The sequence below is a fragment of the Xiphias gladius genome, chromosome 8 (assembly GCF_016859285.1).
Source record: "Xiphias gladius isolate SHS-SW01 ecotype Sanya breed wild chromosome 8, ASM1685928v1, whole genome shotgun sequence".
NCBI classification, from domain to species: domain Eukaryota; kingdom Metazoa; phylum Chordata; class Actinopteri; order Istiophoriformes; family Xiphiidae; genus Xiphias; species Xiphias gladius.
The window spans coordinates 14,712,001-14,728,960 of record NC_053407.1 but is presented as its reverse complement, the minus strand read 5'-3'; the positions used below and the strand labels follow the sequence as shown (position 1 = coordinate 14,728,960).

Below are 16,960 nucleotides of genomic sequence, written 5' to 3'. Positions count from 1 at the left end.
TGCATTGTGACAGGCAGACAGGCTTAATCTTCAGTGATACCTTTTATAATGACTGGTGTCTCTTTTGAGTAAAAGAGGAAAACAAGAATTTACAATGACTGCACCTGGAGCTTGTAAAGCCAAATCACCATCCTCATTCTCTCTAATAACGCAGCTATTCTGGATTATTCATTGCTTAAAAGAAAAAAAGAACTACTGTAAACAACATTGTGGCCTTCACAGGCCATTCACACAATCAGGTCTCTACTCAGGGAGATGGTGTTAGTGGCTTTTTTCCATTTGAGAATTTTACAACTTCCACTTCTACTTGCCCGCAAGGCAGGGAAATCACAACAAATCCCCTCTTTACAGGTGATTTATTTTGTGAAATGACCACTTAAATAGCAACTGGGCAGAGACTGATCTTGGCTGAGTGTGTCAGTTGAGTACCACTCATGTGCTTTGCCATAGCAATGTCGCACAGTAGCAGACGGCAGCACCTCATGCCAGACTGGTTAGAAAAGAGGCAATATTTGAGAGTTTGACTCATCCTTCTTTTGACTGCTTTTTTGCGTCTCCCTCTCATTCACTATTTCTCATTTTCTTTCTCCCTGACACTCTCAGCAGACATACAAAGCAGAAAAAAACGCACTGTCCATGAATAAATAGCAGACAAGCCAACAATGAATTCAAAAGTTCCCAATCTTTCTAAGAAACCATTTTCAATGACATTATAAATGTCCCACAGACTCATACTACCGTTCTGTTGAAGTTTTTGACTGGTTGGGTGTAAAATCCAGGACACAGCCATGAATTCCCGAAGCCTCAGGACAAATCTTTGCAGGCCACATTTCAGCTTCTTCTTTCCAAATGTTCAACTACTCTAAATAACTATGGTGGAAAAGTCGCTAACATGGAACCGGACAATCAAATTTACTACTGGGATAATTGCACAGGCGGCACTTGACATCAATTAACCAGTAATGCAAAATGTACATCTTTTAAGACAAATTTTGGAATACTTTAACAAAAACAACTGTTTGCTAATCAATACTTTGAAGCACCCAAAGTTCAGTAGGCACATGGTTTACTTCAGTAACCTTGGACATTTTATTAAAAATATTATGATTATACAAAATTGGTCCATTTGCATTTATTTCTGAGGATGAATTATGTACTTGAAATTCAGGAGTGCCAATAATTTTAAGCAGGACCATAAATGATCAAAACTGCAGTTCCATGACTTATACCCAACAGCAGCTCCCCACTTTTGTTCTCTCTCTCTAACACACAAAAAACACACAACCACACATAGCTGACACTGTTCATTTTCTCCAGTGCAAATCTCCTGTCCTCTGATGGGGTTTGATGCAAATGCATTCAATTCTCTCCGCTGTCTGTTCCACTCAGTTCACCCACACATACACACAAACATGTGGATCAAAACACACACATATTATGGCTGAAAAGGGTCACGGGGGACGAGGCGTACCTACATATGCTCCTGTGATTTTTTAATAAAAGTACCATATATGTGTATGCATGTGCATCTGTGTGTGATTAGTACAACTCAGCCATGCACACGCACATGCTTGTGCATGCGTCACTCCTAACACACAGTGGTGGATATGTATGTACATCCGTGTGCGCAACATGCGACTGCACGAACGTGACTCTTAATGGTCAGGCTTCATCTAAACTCTCCAACCAAGAAGAACCAAGAAAACCAGCCGTTTATCTAAATGTGGACCACATTAATAGCCTAGTATGAATCATTATTGTTGTTTTATCTGTTTTCATCATTTATGTAGCTTTATTTTAATTTCTATCAAGGTTTTTTAAATCAGGTAGTCACTATAATTACCATTTGCTGAAACTGTTTGTATGATTATATCAGACCGACGCTATTTTAGCAGTAATACTAGTATCTCACCTCGTACATGGTCAAATAGTATAGTAATTAATGTTAAACAACAGTGTTTGCATTGCAATGTGTCTCATGAATAAAACACGAGACGCTACATTTGCTAAAAAGGAAGTTGGAAAAAAGCCTATGATGAGCCCTGGTAACATTTTCTTCATAAAAAAGCAGAATATCGAGTTATCGATGTGTTATAGAGACATCCTCTGAGAAGTGCCACGCCAGACCACAGTGGCATTAAGCATGGCCATTCACTGTGTTTACCTTCATTAAATTGCCTGAAGCACATTTAGATAGACAGCTGGTTTTCTTGGTTCTTCTTGTTTCCTTTTTCTCACACACACACACACACACACACACACACACACACACACACACACACACACACACACACACACACACACACACACACACACACAGGCAGTCATGGTCTCATCTGCATCTCCTAACTAACATCTCCTGGTACTTCACAGCTGCCATTCTACACCTATCTACTGGTCATCCACTGAGTTTGTGCTTTGATCAGTGACCTGCTTACACACCTGTTCCCCATTACTTTATGAGTCATAGTATATACAGAAGCCAGCACACACTCTGCCGGATTGTCTAGGTTGCTCAGCAGCCTTAGAGTGCCAGTGTTTGTCTTATTCTGCTTCTCTGTATCTGCGTTTGTGACCACCGTCTGCCAGTATTAGCTCTTTGGTTCGGTTTGACAGTTTGGTGCTGCCTATAACCCTGCCTACCCACCAATGACAGATGACTGATTATACATATTAAGCCAACAGGGAAGAAACACACAATGCTACCTGCCGAGTACTTATGGCAGAAGCAATTACACTTGATTGTTGAAAGGTAGGATGGGGGTGATACACATGGACGGAAATAAGTGAAACCATTATGACTTTAATCTCTCTCTCTTTCTCTGTCATTACTAATAGCTGCACAAAACAGACCTGTTTCACGTCTGTGACATTTACCATGCTTCCTTGTATACGAGCACATGTAATCCTTATGCAAGGCTTTTAGGGATCTGCATGGCCTAAATAATTATAAATAAGTAAATAAATAAGTTTTATATATTGTACTTCATGTGTGTAATTCACTCTGTGTAGAGGGTTGCACAGAGAAAAAGCTCTGGAGAAGTCAGGATGATACAGGGAACAGGTGTTTGGTCTTACCTTGGTGTGGAGCTTAGACAGCTGCTTTTCGTCCAGGTGAGTCTGGGTGTAGACACGTCTTTTGTAGCGGAACTGAAACACAACAAGAACAAATATAAGAGGCAAGGCAGTTTATTCATTTTCCCTTTCTTTTTGTTTGTGTCTTGATTGCTAAACAAAAACCCTACATTTAAAAAAAAATAATAACAGTGTTAATTATCAAAGTCATTCCACATTTACTTGTCACACAGTATCAACTCCTCAGACCAAACTACATAAACCATTTTTTAATAAAATACTGTCCTATGAGAGAGACTGCTCCACAGAGCAAAGAGACAACAACATAGACTTGACTCATTTAATAACCAAGCAATGACATTAGGGGAACCAAATATCTCTGTGTATACGGCTGTCATCTTTTTCCATTGCTTCTGCTTGTCATATTTTCCACATATTACACCTTCCTTGAAAACCTACCTACTGCTCATTGAAGCTTGAGTATAAAAATAAATTGAAAAACAATAGTTTCCATTTTCAATAAAACTGGAAAAAACAGTAGATTCATTATATGAAGAGAAAGTTTTCCCCCACTGTTAGTGGAAGTTAAATGAAGTTTAAAAAAAAAAAGGAGAAAAAAATACTCTTATGACCCGACATTGATTGGATCATACGCAACACAGCATACTGTATAAGAAGAAGTACAGATGTAATGAGAAGATAGGGAAAAAAACAGATACCTATATAATATCTACATTTGTGACCTAAATCAGGTCTGGGCAACTTGACAGTCAGTGACTCAGGAATTGTACGTATTAACCATGAACTACTGTGACATTAAATGATGCATCGTAAAATTGTGACAATACATATCGTAGAGCTGAAAACACTTATTAATGACGTAAGTGAGCACTGCAAATTGGTAATGGATTAATTCAAAGTTGGACCTTACAGTTGGATGCAAAAAAATCTGGGCATCCCTGGGAAAATTACATATATGGTTGATTTTTGAAGTGAAAAACAGTAACTACAACCCCTGCAGGAAAACGTACCTTCTACGAATGTTAATGCACTGTCACTTTTTATTTCATGACCTTTAAAAAAAGAAAAAAAACAAACAAACATACACCTCCACACCTCCAACCCGGCTTTGGCAGATATAACAGCTGTTTTGCACACACAGCACGTTTGAGATCTACGCACAGATTTCTCAATGATTTTCAGGTCAGGGGGACTGGGGGGGGCATTCCTAAAGCCTCAGCTTGTGTTTCTTGAAGTAGATTTTGGATCATTGTCCTGTTGTAGAGTCCAGCCTCTTTTCAATTTAACTTTCTTGATTGACTTCAGGACATCCGAATCCAGAATTTGCTGATTTTTAGTGGAATCCATTCTTCCCTCTATTCATGTAGTGTTTCCTGTGCCACTGGCTGCCACACAAGCCCATAGCAGAAATTTTTCCACACCCCATGGTTAATATTTTAATCAAGGTGAAATCAATGTATTCTTTTAATCAATATTAATTATCCTCCTTTCTTTTCTCCAAATACAGTGATTTGGAGAAAATTGATTGTGACTGAAGAGCTCAGTTTTAACTTATCCGGATGTTTTTTGTATACCTTAGATATGGACTTTTGTGAAGAGGTTGCAGGTAACGGGTCCCTCTGATGACTCTTCCATGTAGATCCTGCTTGTGCATCAATGCTGCACAGTGGGCCGATGCAACACTGGTCCTCTGTCACTTAAACCTTCCTGCAGCTCCTTTGCAGTCATATGGGAGTTTAACTTCACCTTTCCTTTTGGCAATCATTCTTAATGTTGAAATATTGATTAAAGTAGCTTTAAGAAATGTTTTTGTGAGTTATATGTATAACAGACTAACAAGTCTGTAGAAATGTTTTCATGTCTACACAACATCCTGCAGTACTACAGTATACAGAGGGTTTTATTTGGCGATTTTAGCTCAGCTTTTAAGATATGTATTTATTCATGTGTGTAACATTAACAATGTTATTATTTATCTAAATTAATTTAGACTGGATATTTACTATAAAAGTTGTGTATGGAGAAGTGTCTTCCGATGGACTGGCGCACACCCAGTAATGTCCCATGCCATTGGGAATTCCCAATGGCAGTTATGCTAAAGTATCATCTGTAGGAGTCTTACAGGTGGTAATAGTAAGGAGTATGTTATAATGCACACGAATCGAGACGTTGTGTCATAATTTACAAAAGATATTTATTCAGAAAGAATGCCGTTTTAGTAGCTAACGTTACCTTAGCTTAATTAACATACTGTAATAGCAGTTAACAATCAAATTACAATACGACATTTCTAAACAAGACACCAAGACACCATATCTTATCAACACCAAAAGGCACTATAACAAAGACCAGAACCAGGGTGCTGTCACTTGTCATATCTTACAACAGTTAATGTAGCGTAACTGAAACAATGTAACCTAACTAAATATGGTGCAGTTCTACATCGACATTACAACTACATTTGTACGATGTGAAGTGTTTTGTGACTTTTACCGAGCTGAAAGAAAAAATGAAAAATATAAAGGATGCACTGGTTGGTCCTTGTGAAGGAATTTTTGTTCATTTAATCTGTCCTCTTTCATTTAGTCTGTTTCCTCTTATTTAGGCAATGTCTGCACACAGGTAACACTCACGTCCCCCACTTTAGACAATAGTTCATCGCTTGTCTCAAGCATAGCTTTTTAGGCACATCTGCTCCACTCCCATGAGCAGTAACCATAGCAGCCAAGGTTGTAGTACAGACTCTACGCATGTAGTAGTAGAGATAGGATAGCCAGAGTCTCTAATGGAGGAGGTCATAGCCGTAACAAACAGCCAGCATCTCAGTGTCTCAATGTCAAGTATTTATACACACCTTCCCTAAATGGGACAGAAGTAATTGGGATATACAACATGATAGAGTCCATGCCATGTGAGGATATGTGGATTTAAATATAATCCTTTTCACAGAACAGCTTCAGAATTGGATGGCATTACATGATGTCAACTTGTATTGCTCATCTCTCTTCTCCTCAAGGCATCAAGCATCAATAAATGTTTCTGCTTAAGCCATCCTTGATCTCTCAAACATTCTTCCAGCAGCTCACAAGGCTTACCATCACAGCCATCAGTCAAGTAAGGTCAAGTAAATTTTATTTATATAGTGCAAAATCATAACAGAAGTTATCTCAGGATACTTTTCGTGTAGAGCAGGTTTAGACCGTACTCTTTATGATATTATTTACAGAGACCCAACATTCCCCCAGAGGCTAAATAACTGCCAACTGAGGAAGCAGTGCTAGCCAACTGCCTTAGTGACCTGAAGGTTGCCCACAAGCATCCTTGTGATCAGTGATACAAATTGATTTTTTTTTTGACTGGCAGAAAGTTTGTCTCAAAATGCGTGCAAAATGCAAATCCACAAGCATAGAGTTGAGATCTATAAATGTCTTTTCAATTCACAAATAAAAAATAAAAAATTGATTCACAAATGCCTGTTTAAAAGTTGTAAATGTTAGGAAGATATTTACAAATGCTTTTCATTTATTTCATATGTATTAAATGTATTGCGATATTTTTTCATTTGTGGAATTTGTGTATTTGAAGATCCGTTTTATAATTGCAAGATATTTTTGTGAGTTTACAGATCTTTTTTGTATTCATGGAAGATGTTTTTATTTATTTTTATTTTTCACTTATGCACGGATTGTCTATCTGTTCACACAAATAATATTGAGACAAATCTATGCCCATAGAGATTGGGCCACCGCCAGCTTTAACAATGGAGCTTGGACTGCTAATAATTATAAAATTAGAGTCAAGACACACCAGAACTAACTGAAACACCACAGCTTGGGCCACAACAAAGCGTGGACCACTTCTATGTCGGATCCTGGCACCTGGGCATAGATGCATTATGAAAACTGGAAATCATCCTCCAAGATGGCGCCCATTACGCAGCACACAGGAAAAAAAAAAGCAAGAGAAGGATCTTGAGCCACACAATGGCAGCAGAAAATGGGTTTCAATGGTGATGACAAGGCTTGGGGCAATATAACTGTAATGATGGAGCACCTTAGCAAAAGCCATTTTATGCGTTGTCTGTGAAGATTCTCAGTCATCCAGGTCATGGTCACTTTATGACCCGAACCTCACTCCCTTGCCTTTGATGAGGATTGTGGACTCTTGCCTTGCTACACAGGAAACACAACACTTTGTGTAAAAGGAATTTGTTTGGTGGCACCTGGAAGATGCTCAACGCCCTCCAGAATCATATTCTTCATATATGTTTACAATCTATTCATAATTCTGTCATATTATCTATACTATGGATTTAATGTGTTGCTCAATTCTGTACCCATGACATGTTCTGCATGTCTGTCCGTATTGGAAGAGGGCTACCTCTTCTGTTGCTCTTCCTGAGGTTTTTTTTCGTTTTTCCCCCCATTAAAAGTTTTTTTTGTTTGTTGTGTGGTTTTTCTTTGTTTTCTTAAACATTAAACATAAAAACATTTGTTATTGACCTGAGGTTTTGGTGTATTGTGCTTTTGTATTATATACAATGCAGAACTATTTTTTAAACTAATCTAATCTTGACAGACCTGTCACAGATTAAACTCTTTAGCAATGGGGGGCAGTGGTGTGAAAAAGCCACTACAATCATGACACATTTAATTCCTAATTCAAAAACCCAAAAGAAAACACTTTTTGATGCATTACCTCTAAATTAGATCAGTATGTTGAATCTCTGCTAGGGCTGCAACTAATATAGTTTTCCTATGGTACTTTTTGTGTTGGTGGACCTTTTCTGTGATATTTTCCAGTGGTATTTTTGTGGTACTAAACTTGTGTGGTATTTTGGAGCATTTACTGAAAGATTATACTGCAAGTAAACAGAATCTGTGGTACTACACAGTTTCTGTGATAAGGTACCACAGAACATGTTCACTAAAAACCACAAATCTCAACCTTTTGACAGCACTAGAGGAAAACTCAGGGGATCAATAAAGTCTTAGGATTCATCCCCTGGGGAACATGAAAGTCTGTACTTTAACTTTTGTGGGAAACCATTCAACCGTTGTTGAGCTATTTTAGTCTGGACCAAATTTGTGGACCTAATGTACTACATACCTACATTTCCATCCCGGGAGCAAGGCACCTAGTGCTCAGTTACCCTTGCCCCTTTTTCTCCATCAATAACCCTTAAACTGTTTGAGCACAGATAACAAGATCATCTCCAATAATATCCATCAGGAATGCACACACACATACACGAAATTAGTCCAGACAATGACTACATTTATATGCACGGTAGTTTCACGGTTATGAGTTTTTTCCTGTTTTTGATCATACTTGGGACGCACTGTATGGAACAACAAGTAAACTGCTTATTCATATCCCTGTAACATGATTATAATGTTAATCATCTCTGACTGGGTTATTGCAACAGTCGAGAAAAGACTTGTCTTGGTTTGTAGCTGCCTGTATGCCGCGGCATTTTAACACTGTGTCCTGGATTTTTTCTTCGAAGGTGAAATTAACAATTAGTTATATAATATTTACTTCTTGGCAAACATGTGAGGAAGATTTTTTTTTACCTACACAATTATCTCAATACCAATAATATATTGGAGGCTACTAGACTGAAACAGATTTAGGTAATTTTGTGCTACATACATTTGATATTGATTATGGTGTTTCATAATCATGATGCTCTCTCTTTCGCAGTCCTTTGAATGCTCTTATTACCTATCTCACTGATATGTACAGTAAATTAGCAGAAAACACAGATCCTATTTGTTGGATTTAAAGTAGAGAGATGAAGACTGCAGTCGATGTTTAGTTGTCTGTTCAAACAGATTAAGCTAAAGACCAGAAAGTGGTTTTAGACACTGACCTAAATTTTATTTGCAATAATGACAAGGTCACAAAAAAAAGTAATTTTCATCTCAGTACTATTCAACATTTTTTTGTTTTTGGTAACTCAAAAAAACAGAACAATGCAAAAATGCTAATACATAAAAAACAGAAGGATGCTGAAATGCTGATACATGTTTTATTACGAGTCATTTAGAGTACTGGAAATCTTTCTTTAAAAGGTCTGACCTGAAAAAGCTGCTCCCAACACGGCACAATCTGCATCCTTTCACTTGAATATAAAGCCTAACATTGCCCAGCACCTGCCTATATCAATGACTGCCTTTCATTTTAAGTTCCAACTAGAATCTCCCGGATCTTCCAATGCCTTTCTTTTAGATGTTTCCCAAAAGACATCTGGTTTGGCTGCTTTTCTTTTTTTTTAGTGGCCTAACTGTGGAATACCCTCCCCTTTAATCGTTGAACTTCAAACCCCCTTCTTACTTTTAGAAAGCAATTCATGACATTTCTGAGAGTTGTAATATCAAGCTCGAAGAACTTTGATAACTTTTTATAGCCTGCCCTGCTTCGTAGGAATCAACTAGCTTCATTTTCAAATCCTCAGTCAGTTGCCTAGAGGAGCCCATGGTTGTAGTTCATAAAATAAAAAGGCTCATTTATAATGTCTGTTTGCTGCAGGGGGTTATATTTACTTCTATTCACTTCAAAAATCAACAAAATATGTAATTTGCCCAAGGGTGCCAAAGCTTTTGCATACAACTGTAGATGTTCTTTCACTACAACAAATAAGCTGCATTTACATACAAAGTGAGGTGAACTGTACTTGGATCACTAGAGGTGTGTTTTGACTACAATCAATAAGACTCAATGGTATTGTGAATCAAACCAAATTGTATAGTTTTTTTATTGTTGCGCCTGTAATTAACACTGTTAACAATTAATACACAAAAGGTTTGAGATATATTTACATATTTCTGTTACTAACAAGACTTCTGTACTTTTACAGTGATAGTTACACTTAAGATAACCCCCTAATTTCTTGATCTATTTGTGCTTTCACTACCGCAAAATGATCCATCTGGGTTTCTTTTCTTTTGTACTTCATAGATCTGGTCTCTTACCATTTCCTGACTTGTCAAAAGCCAGATCATTCACTTGGTCTGTTGCAAGCTGCTCATTTAACTGACGGGTTTCACTGAAAACTGACAGCCTGTAATAGCTTTAAAAATTTGTAACTTTCAGTGCCCAGGACTTGCAACTTATCTCAATTCTGTGCGTGTGTTTGCGCACCTGCATGCAAGCATTCATGTGTGTGTTAGTGTGTGCACGTCTGTTTCTCCTCCAATATGTAGTGTTCACCAACAGGGTAAATCCACGACAGAACAGAGGGTTTTGAGCTGCTAATCCAAACCTGTCAATCATCTCTACAGACCAAAGGCCTCAGGGGATAACTGTTGGTCAATCAATGACACACACAGTGCTCCTGAGAGTAATAGCAGACAAACACACACACACACACACACACACACACACACACACACACACACACACACACACACACACAAATTGTTGGGAGCCCACAGCTACTGAGGTTAGATGTAAGCTTTTAAAAGTACAACCACAAAAGTAAAAATGAAACAGATAACATAAGTACAGTTCAGATTAAACAAAAAAATGTACAATAGCATAAGTAAACAATGAAAATTCTATATTAACAAAAATCATATCACAACATGAATCAACTTCTTTCCTGGTATACAAAAAGATGTGATGCCTTGTGTGTCACATATACACTTTAATTGTTGTTTTAAATGCATATGCCTGAAGTATTGGCATATGTCATTGCTGTTCTTCTGGCATAACATTATGCCACTTGTAAATGGCATAACTTCCGACCGGCAGACACCATTTAAAATTGGCATTCCACTGATATCGGTCCTTAGGCAGAGACATTAGGCCCTTTCAGGTTAAATGTGCAGCCCAGGATGTAGTGTAGCCGTTTTCAATCTGAAATGCTCAAAAAAACCTTTTATACTTCATTGAAGGTTTTACTCACTTCTCCCCACCACCCCTTTCTTCCATCATTACTTGCAGCTCAGATATTTAATACAGGGCATGTTTGAAGCAAGGATTCAAATTACTTTAGTTCCTTAAATAATAGCTTTAGCCATGAACAGCAATATTTGAGGATCCTACTGAACACAGTGGGGGGCACACAGCTAAAGACCCTTATCAACAACCTGATCTTTGCCATCTGCCACTCATCTGCCATCTTTCAACAGATTTACGGCTATGCAGAGTACCACACATGACATTGCCCCCAAGTGTTCCTGTATAATATAAAGAGTTATACTGATTGGATGCTTTCTAGCAGAAAGCTGTGTGCTCGACTTGGATTTTGCGCATTATTATACAAATATGATAATATCTTAATGTCTTGTGATTGTCTAGTTTGTTATATAAATTAAACAGTTAAAAGCATGTAGGAGAATGTTAAAATAAACCCATTTGATGTATTACTCCAAAGTAGATGACAGTGTGAATGGCTGATGTTGATATTCTGATTCACTCACTGCACTTGGGCCTTTTGTGTGTTATATCAAACAATGGTTTACTAAAGATGACCTTTTAGTTCTCAGCACTTATGAATCTAGTCTATATTAGCATTTGTTAAAACACACATCTCTGATTTTCTCACAAATCATCAAGGCCGGTGAAATCCCGGTAAGATCCTTCCGCCTGAAAGTTTTCAAAGGTTTAATTTTGTAGACTGACTGCCACTAAGAGTCCAACTCAAATATGGAACTGTAAATCAAATCTGAAATAATAAGAGCCATGTTGAAAAGGTGAGAGATACAGAGAAAGGAAGAGTCAAAAAGAGGCCTGCCATGAATCTGTAATATGTGTATGCTTTTCATAACTGTTGATGTAGTCAAAACTGTACCACCAAAAAAACCATGAGAAAGGCTTTTTATTAAAAAGATGTACATATTACAATATCCAAAGCAAGCTGGGAATATCATAAGTAATAATGTAGTTAATAATAACAGCAGGTTCTTCCAATACCTCAGGGATTGATAATAAACTGAGGCTCAAGGGCGAAAGTCTTTTTTTTTTAATGCTCTCCATCTCTTCACACATCATGAAACGACAGAAAATAAAGACGGCCAGTCAGACAACCACTTGACATCTTTACACCACTGTCTGTAAAGCTACATATCTGTATACGACTGAGATCCTCTCGGATCGCAAACCGTGACGGACAAGCACTACAATTATCTCCAAGAGATGACAGCCACTGCAGACAACATATTGTCATTGAGCGCGGCATTATTGCTGCTAGGTTTGACTGACACATCTGTTCAGAAAAAACACACTGCATGCACAGTAATGCACACATCCACATGCTGTGTGAGCCTGCCTGTGTCTTCAACTAGACTAGAGTAGATACTCTTCAATAACGATTGCTTAGAAGATGACTTACAAATGACAACAAGCACTGTATGTTTAGTTTATAAAAAAGAAAATGACCTGAGGCACCACTGCAGTGGCCCATAAAGGTCAATCTGAAATGGCTTAGTTGAATGCTGGTGGGGCTGCATATACACTGACCTTGTTGTTATATAGTAATTTGACATGATTTAAGGAAGTTGATTCTAACATTATTTGTATATCTGTTCAGTCTTTCTCCAAGACAGGATATTAACCGGGCAAAGCAAGTAAATTTCCCTGGGCCCGAAATCCCAGGGGCCCTCGCCTGAAAAATTGGAGTTCTTGAATCTAAGAACCAATAAAGACTTGTAAAAGATGAAAAAGGAGTCTTATGCAAATACATTTTCCCCCCATCCCAATAATCATTATTTTTAGGATGATACAGAGAGATTATGGATGGTGTGGTGGCATGTACCACCTCTTTTCACTTTCTCTTGTTCCCACTCCATGAAGCCTCATTCATACACATGATCCATACCTACCTCCAGGTAAGGTACAGGAGCGATGGATGGGAAGGGGTATTCCCTTAGCTGTCTCTCCTCATCCAGAAATTTGCCAGCCTTCCCATTGTAAGCCGGCTGGAATAGGCCATAGTTGAGTACATCCTTCAGGCTCTGGTTGAGAGTACACAGGATCCGCTGCTTGGACAGCCAGATAGGAGCATCCACATTGAATTTCATACATTTCTGTGGACAGAAGAGCAAAAGATGGGAGGAGGTTAAGCATATGTCATATTTCTAAATATCACATATTGCACTTCAGTTAAGTAAAACTAAAAGATTGAAGAATGATATTGTATTGATTCACATAAATCTAACATTTAGGTGCTGAAAAAAGCTCTAGAATATTAAAGAGGATCTCTGTCATCAGAAAGGCATTCACTGAACTTCCAATGTCATGCCCAGGGGAGAAGCTAGGCCTCTTATTATAATAAGCAATAAGCATTGGTCCAGTAGCATTTCACCATTTTCCATTACTTTTAACAAAAGGTCATCCTAAGATCCAGTGCCAGTTACCATACTAAAGTAAACAGCAACATAAAGTTGAGTCTACGTGTCTGTGTGCATTATTCATGCTTTGAAAATGAATCTGGGCAATATGTACCTTTTAAACCAATAGCTTCAGTAGTTCTGTCTCCAGTCATAAATGAAACAGTTCACAGGTATGGATGGTGTGGGAAAAACATGAAAAACAGAATGCACTCATTCAACTTTTAGGCCCTAATAAACAACTATATATGTAATACATAGAATGAAATTCCCTTCTAGGATATAGCCATAGTGGTACTCTCTTTTCCATATATTATAGATATTAGGAAACTAGATAAAGTTTGGTTAACTGTTAAATGAACCTAACATACTGGGTATATAATGCTAAATTTAACAACTGAAATAAATTGCTACGCTGTTTTAGTGTGTCAATGACTATGGTTATTGTGTGTAGGCAGAGCACTTCCCTCTAGTTACCACATTGTGGAGCCTGAGCTACAGAGGGCAGAGAGAGAGAGAGCAGAGACAGAGTGAGAGGGAGTGTGCAAAACCTATAAGTAATAAATCAATCACTGCTGCCTACAACATTGATTCGGAACCTTAACTCTATCCTGTTGAGCACCACTATGTTTCTGACGCTCAGACACAACTGTTGAGAAATCACATCTTCTCAAAGTAATACAGCGCAACTAACAGCCACATGCAAATGCCAAGATTCAGATGGATACAGACAGCTCTGACTGACACATCAGTACATTCAAAAACAGAAAATAGCATTACAGTAGCTGTACATGCAGTGACATAGAAAGCATGTAGAGTTCCTACAGTATTACTAAGAGATTGGATTCTGACTTTTGAAATATTCATAAAGAAAAAAAACCTGACTGAACAAATGTATTTGTATGTTGCTCCAGGCTTAAACCTTTGTCAAAAGGGTAAGGGAGCAAAGAAGTGGATGTATTTGATAGTGGAAGTGTTCAGCTCGAATCATTAGGCTCTCTGTCAGAGTTGAACGGTCAAATGTTTCATGACATCAGGTCTTTTCTTTACGAAAGTAGATATGCAGTGTAATCAGCCTGTTGAAGCGATTGGGTTTGAATGAGGATCTATGCATCATCTACATTCAGTGGCATGAAAAAGTCTGGGGCACCCCTGGTCAAACTTTCTGTTACTGTAAATAATTAAGCGAGCATAAGATGAACAGATCTCCAAAAAACATAAAGTTAAAAGTGAAACATTCTTTTCAACATTTTAAGCAAGATTAGTGTATTATTTAGGTTTTGTAAAATTTTAGAGTGAAAAAAAAGGAAAGAGCACCATAGAAAAGTTTGAGCACCCCAAGAGATTTGAGCTCTCAGATAACTTTTACCAAGGTCTCAGAGCTTAATTAGATTGTTAGGGCTATGGCTTGTTCACAGTCGTGGTTAGGAAAGGCCAGGTGATGCAGATTTCCAATCTTTACAAATACTCTGACTCCTCAAACCTTGTCCCAAAATCAGCAGTCATGGGCTCCTCTAAACAGCTGCCTAGCACTCTGAAAATTAAAATAATTGATGCCCACAAAGCAAAGAGAAAGAGAAAGCTTTAAGAAAATAGCAAAGTTTACTCAGATAGCCATCCTCTTTTTATCCTCAAGATGAAAAGTGCATGGCTCCTAAAACAGGATAATGATCCTAAACACACTTCAGGCCTTCACAGGCCTTCACAGTCCCACAACCTAAACATCATTGAAAATTGTGGCATAGACCTCAAAAGAGCAGTGCATGCAAGACAGCCCAATATCTCACAGAACTACAAGCCTTTTGCAAGGAAGAATGGGCAAAAATCCCTCACACAAGAAATGAAAGACTCTTAGCTGACTACAAAAAGCGTTTTACAAGCAACCATAGGTTGAGACGGTAGACCGGTAATTCTGAACCTGCCCTGGACCGAATTTCCCTCTATTTGACCAACGGAACATTCTTTGTGTTTTGGATTATTTTACTTAATCAGCTGCTGAGATGAAACGTGGTATTCCTCAAGGATCATTTCTCAGACCCCTTCTGTTTTTATGCCTCCGCGCCGGTGACAGTTGCCATGATAACTCTACAGCTGCAGCCTCAGCCAGAGTTATTATGTTTATGGGTTGTCCGTCTGTCCTCTCGTCTGTCCGTCCATCCGTCCGTCCGTTGTTACGATTCTCGTGAAGAGGATATCTCAAGAATACCTCCAAGGAATTTCTTCAAATTTGGCACTAACATTCCTGTGGACTGAACTGATTCGAATTGGTGGTGGTCAAAGGTCAAAGGTCAATGTTACCTCACAAAACATATTTTTGGCCATAACTCAAGAATCAATACGCTAATTAGGATAAAATACACTTAATACCTTTTATTAAATTCCTTCAAAGTCTTCACTACATAAATTATATAAGTCTGGATAGACACGGATGTAAACTGCAACTTCACTGCTTGATGGAGGCATATAAACGCAGAGTGGTAATTCTAGTTTATTATAAAAGCCTGCTGGTTGCCTTTCAACATTATCATTTTAGTTATCTCTTGAGGATTCCATTGATGGTAGCAATTATTTCCTATCTGAGTAGTAGGGTCAATACACCAAAACAGCAACCCTCAGGATAATACACATAAAATACAGGGGTTTAAAATCTGTGTTTATACATAAAGATGCCATGGGTAGCAACATCTCCAAACTTCAACACTCCACGGGCTACTTTTCTAATGTACTGTCACTGAAGATGTTTTGTCCTCCAGTGTAACAAAACTAAAATCAAATGTAGCTTTGAAAAGCTGCATCTTCACTTTGAGAGGCTGTCTTTTTTTATTAAAATAAGAGACTATAGAGTTTTGAAGAGAATGAAGGTTTAGGGTTAAGAAGGGTACTTGGGACAGTCTTGCTAAGCAGGAAGCAAAAAATAGCAACAAATGAACACAGCCGGAAACAGACACACACAAAAACCTGTAACTTCAAAGAGAAATAGTATCAAATGTCATTATGAGACTTAATGGGATGAACTTTTGATCATCTTTCATAGTCTAATGAATTGTCTTTTCTATTGTACATGTGTGTCTTTGAGTGTGTATGTATATTTTGGTTTTATGTATGTTGAGTGTTTTGATTTTGTTAAGGCCTAAGACATCTTTAAGATAAATGTTCTCTGAATATCTGGGTCATATGTGCTTTTTAACACCATGGCTTCTATCCTTAACCTGAACTAATTTCTTATTGCATTTGCCACAAGCCAACTGCTGAAAGTCAACCCTTAAAAAGCTCACCTCAAAAATATACGCTGTGGCAGTACCCATAAAACTAGCTCAATCATGGCAAAATGTTCTTATATGTTATTAGCCTCATGTAGGACTTGAGAGAGATTAAAACTCAATCAAAAACAGTCAGAACTAGGAAAGTAACTTTCAAGAGTGACTAAGTAATTACAGAAAGTGATATCATACTGTACATACAAAAGATAATACAGATCCACTGTGGAGAGTTAGCTATGACAAATAAAAAAAGCTCCTCGAGGTGAA

At 37.9% G+C, this 16,960-nt stretch overlaps 1 protein-coding gene across 1 annotated transcript in view; it reads right to left on the bottom strand.

Moving 5' to 3' along the window:
• shank3a (SH3 and multiple ankyrin repeat domains 3a) overlaps positions 1-16,960 on the bottom strand; it is a 152,161-nt gene that overhangs the window by 102,392 nt on the left and 32,809 nt on the right. Inside the window, exons 3-4 of the mRNA XM_040132424.1 lie at positions 12,927-13,130; positions 3,079-3,150 (exon numbers count right to left, since the gene is read on the bottom strand). Of these exons, the coding sequence (XP_039988358.1) occupies positions 3,079-3,150; positions 12,927-13,130 (276 nt within the window). The remainder of the gene's footprint in view (positions 1-3,078; positions 3,151-12,926; positions 13,131-16,960) is intronic.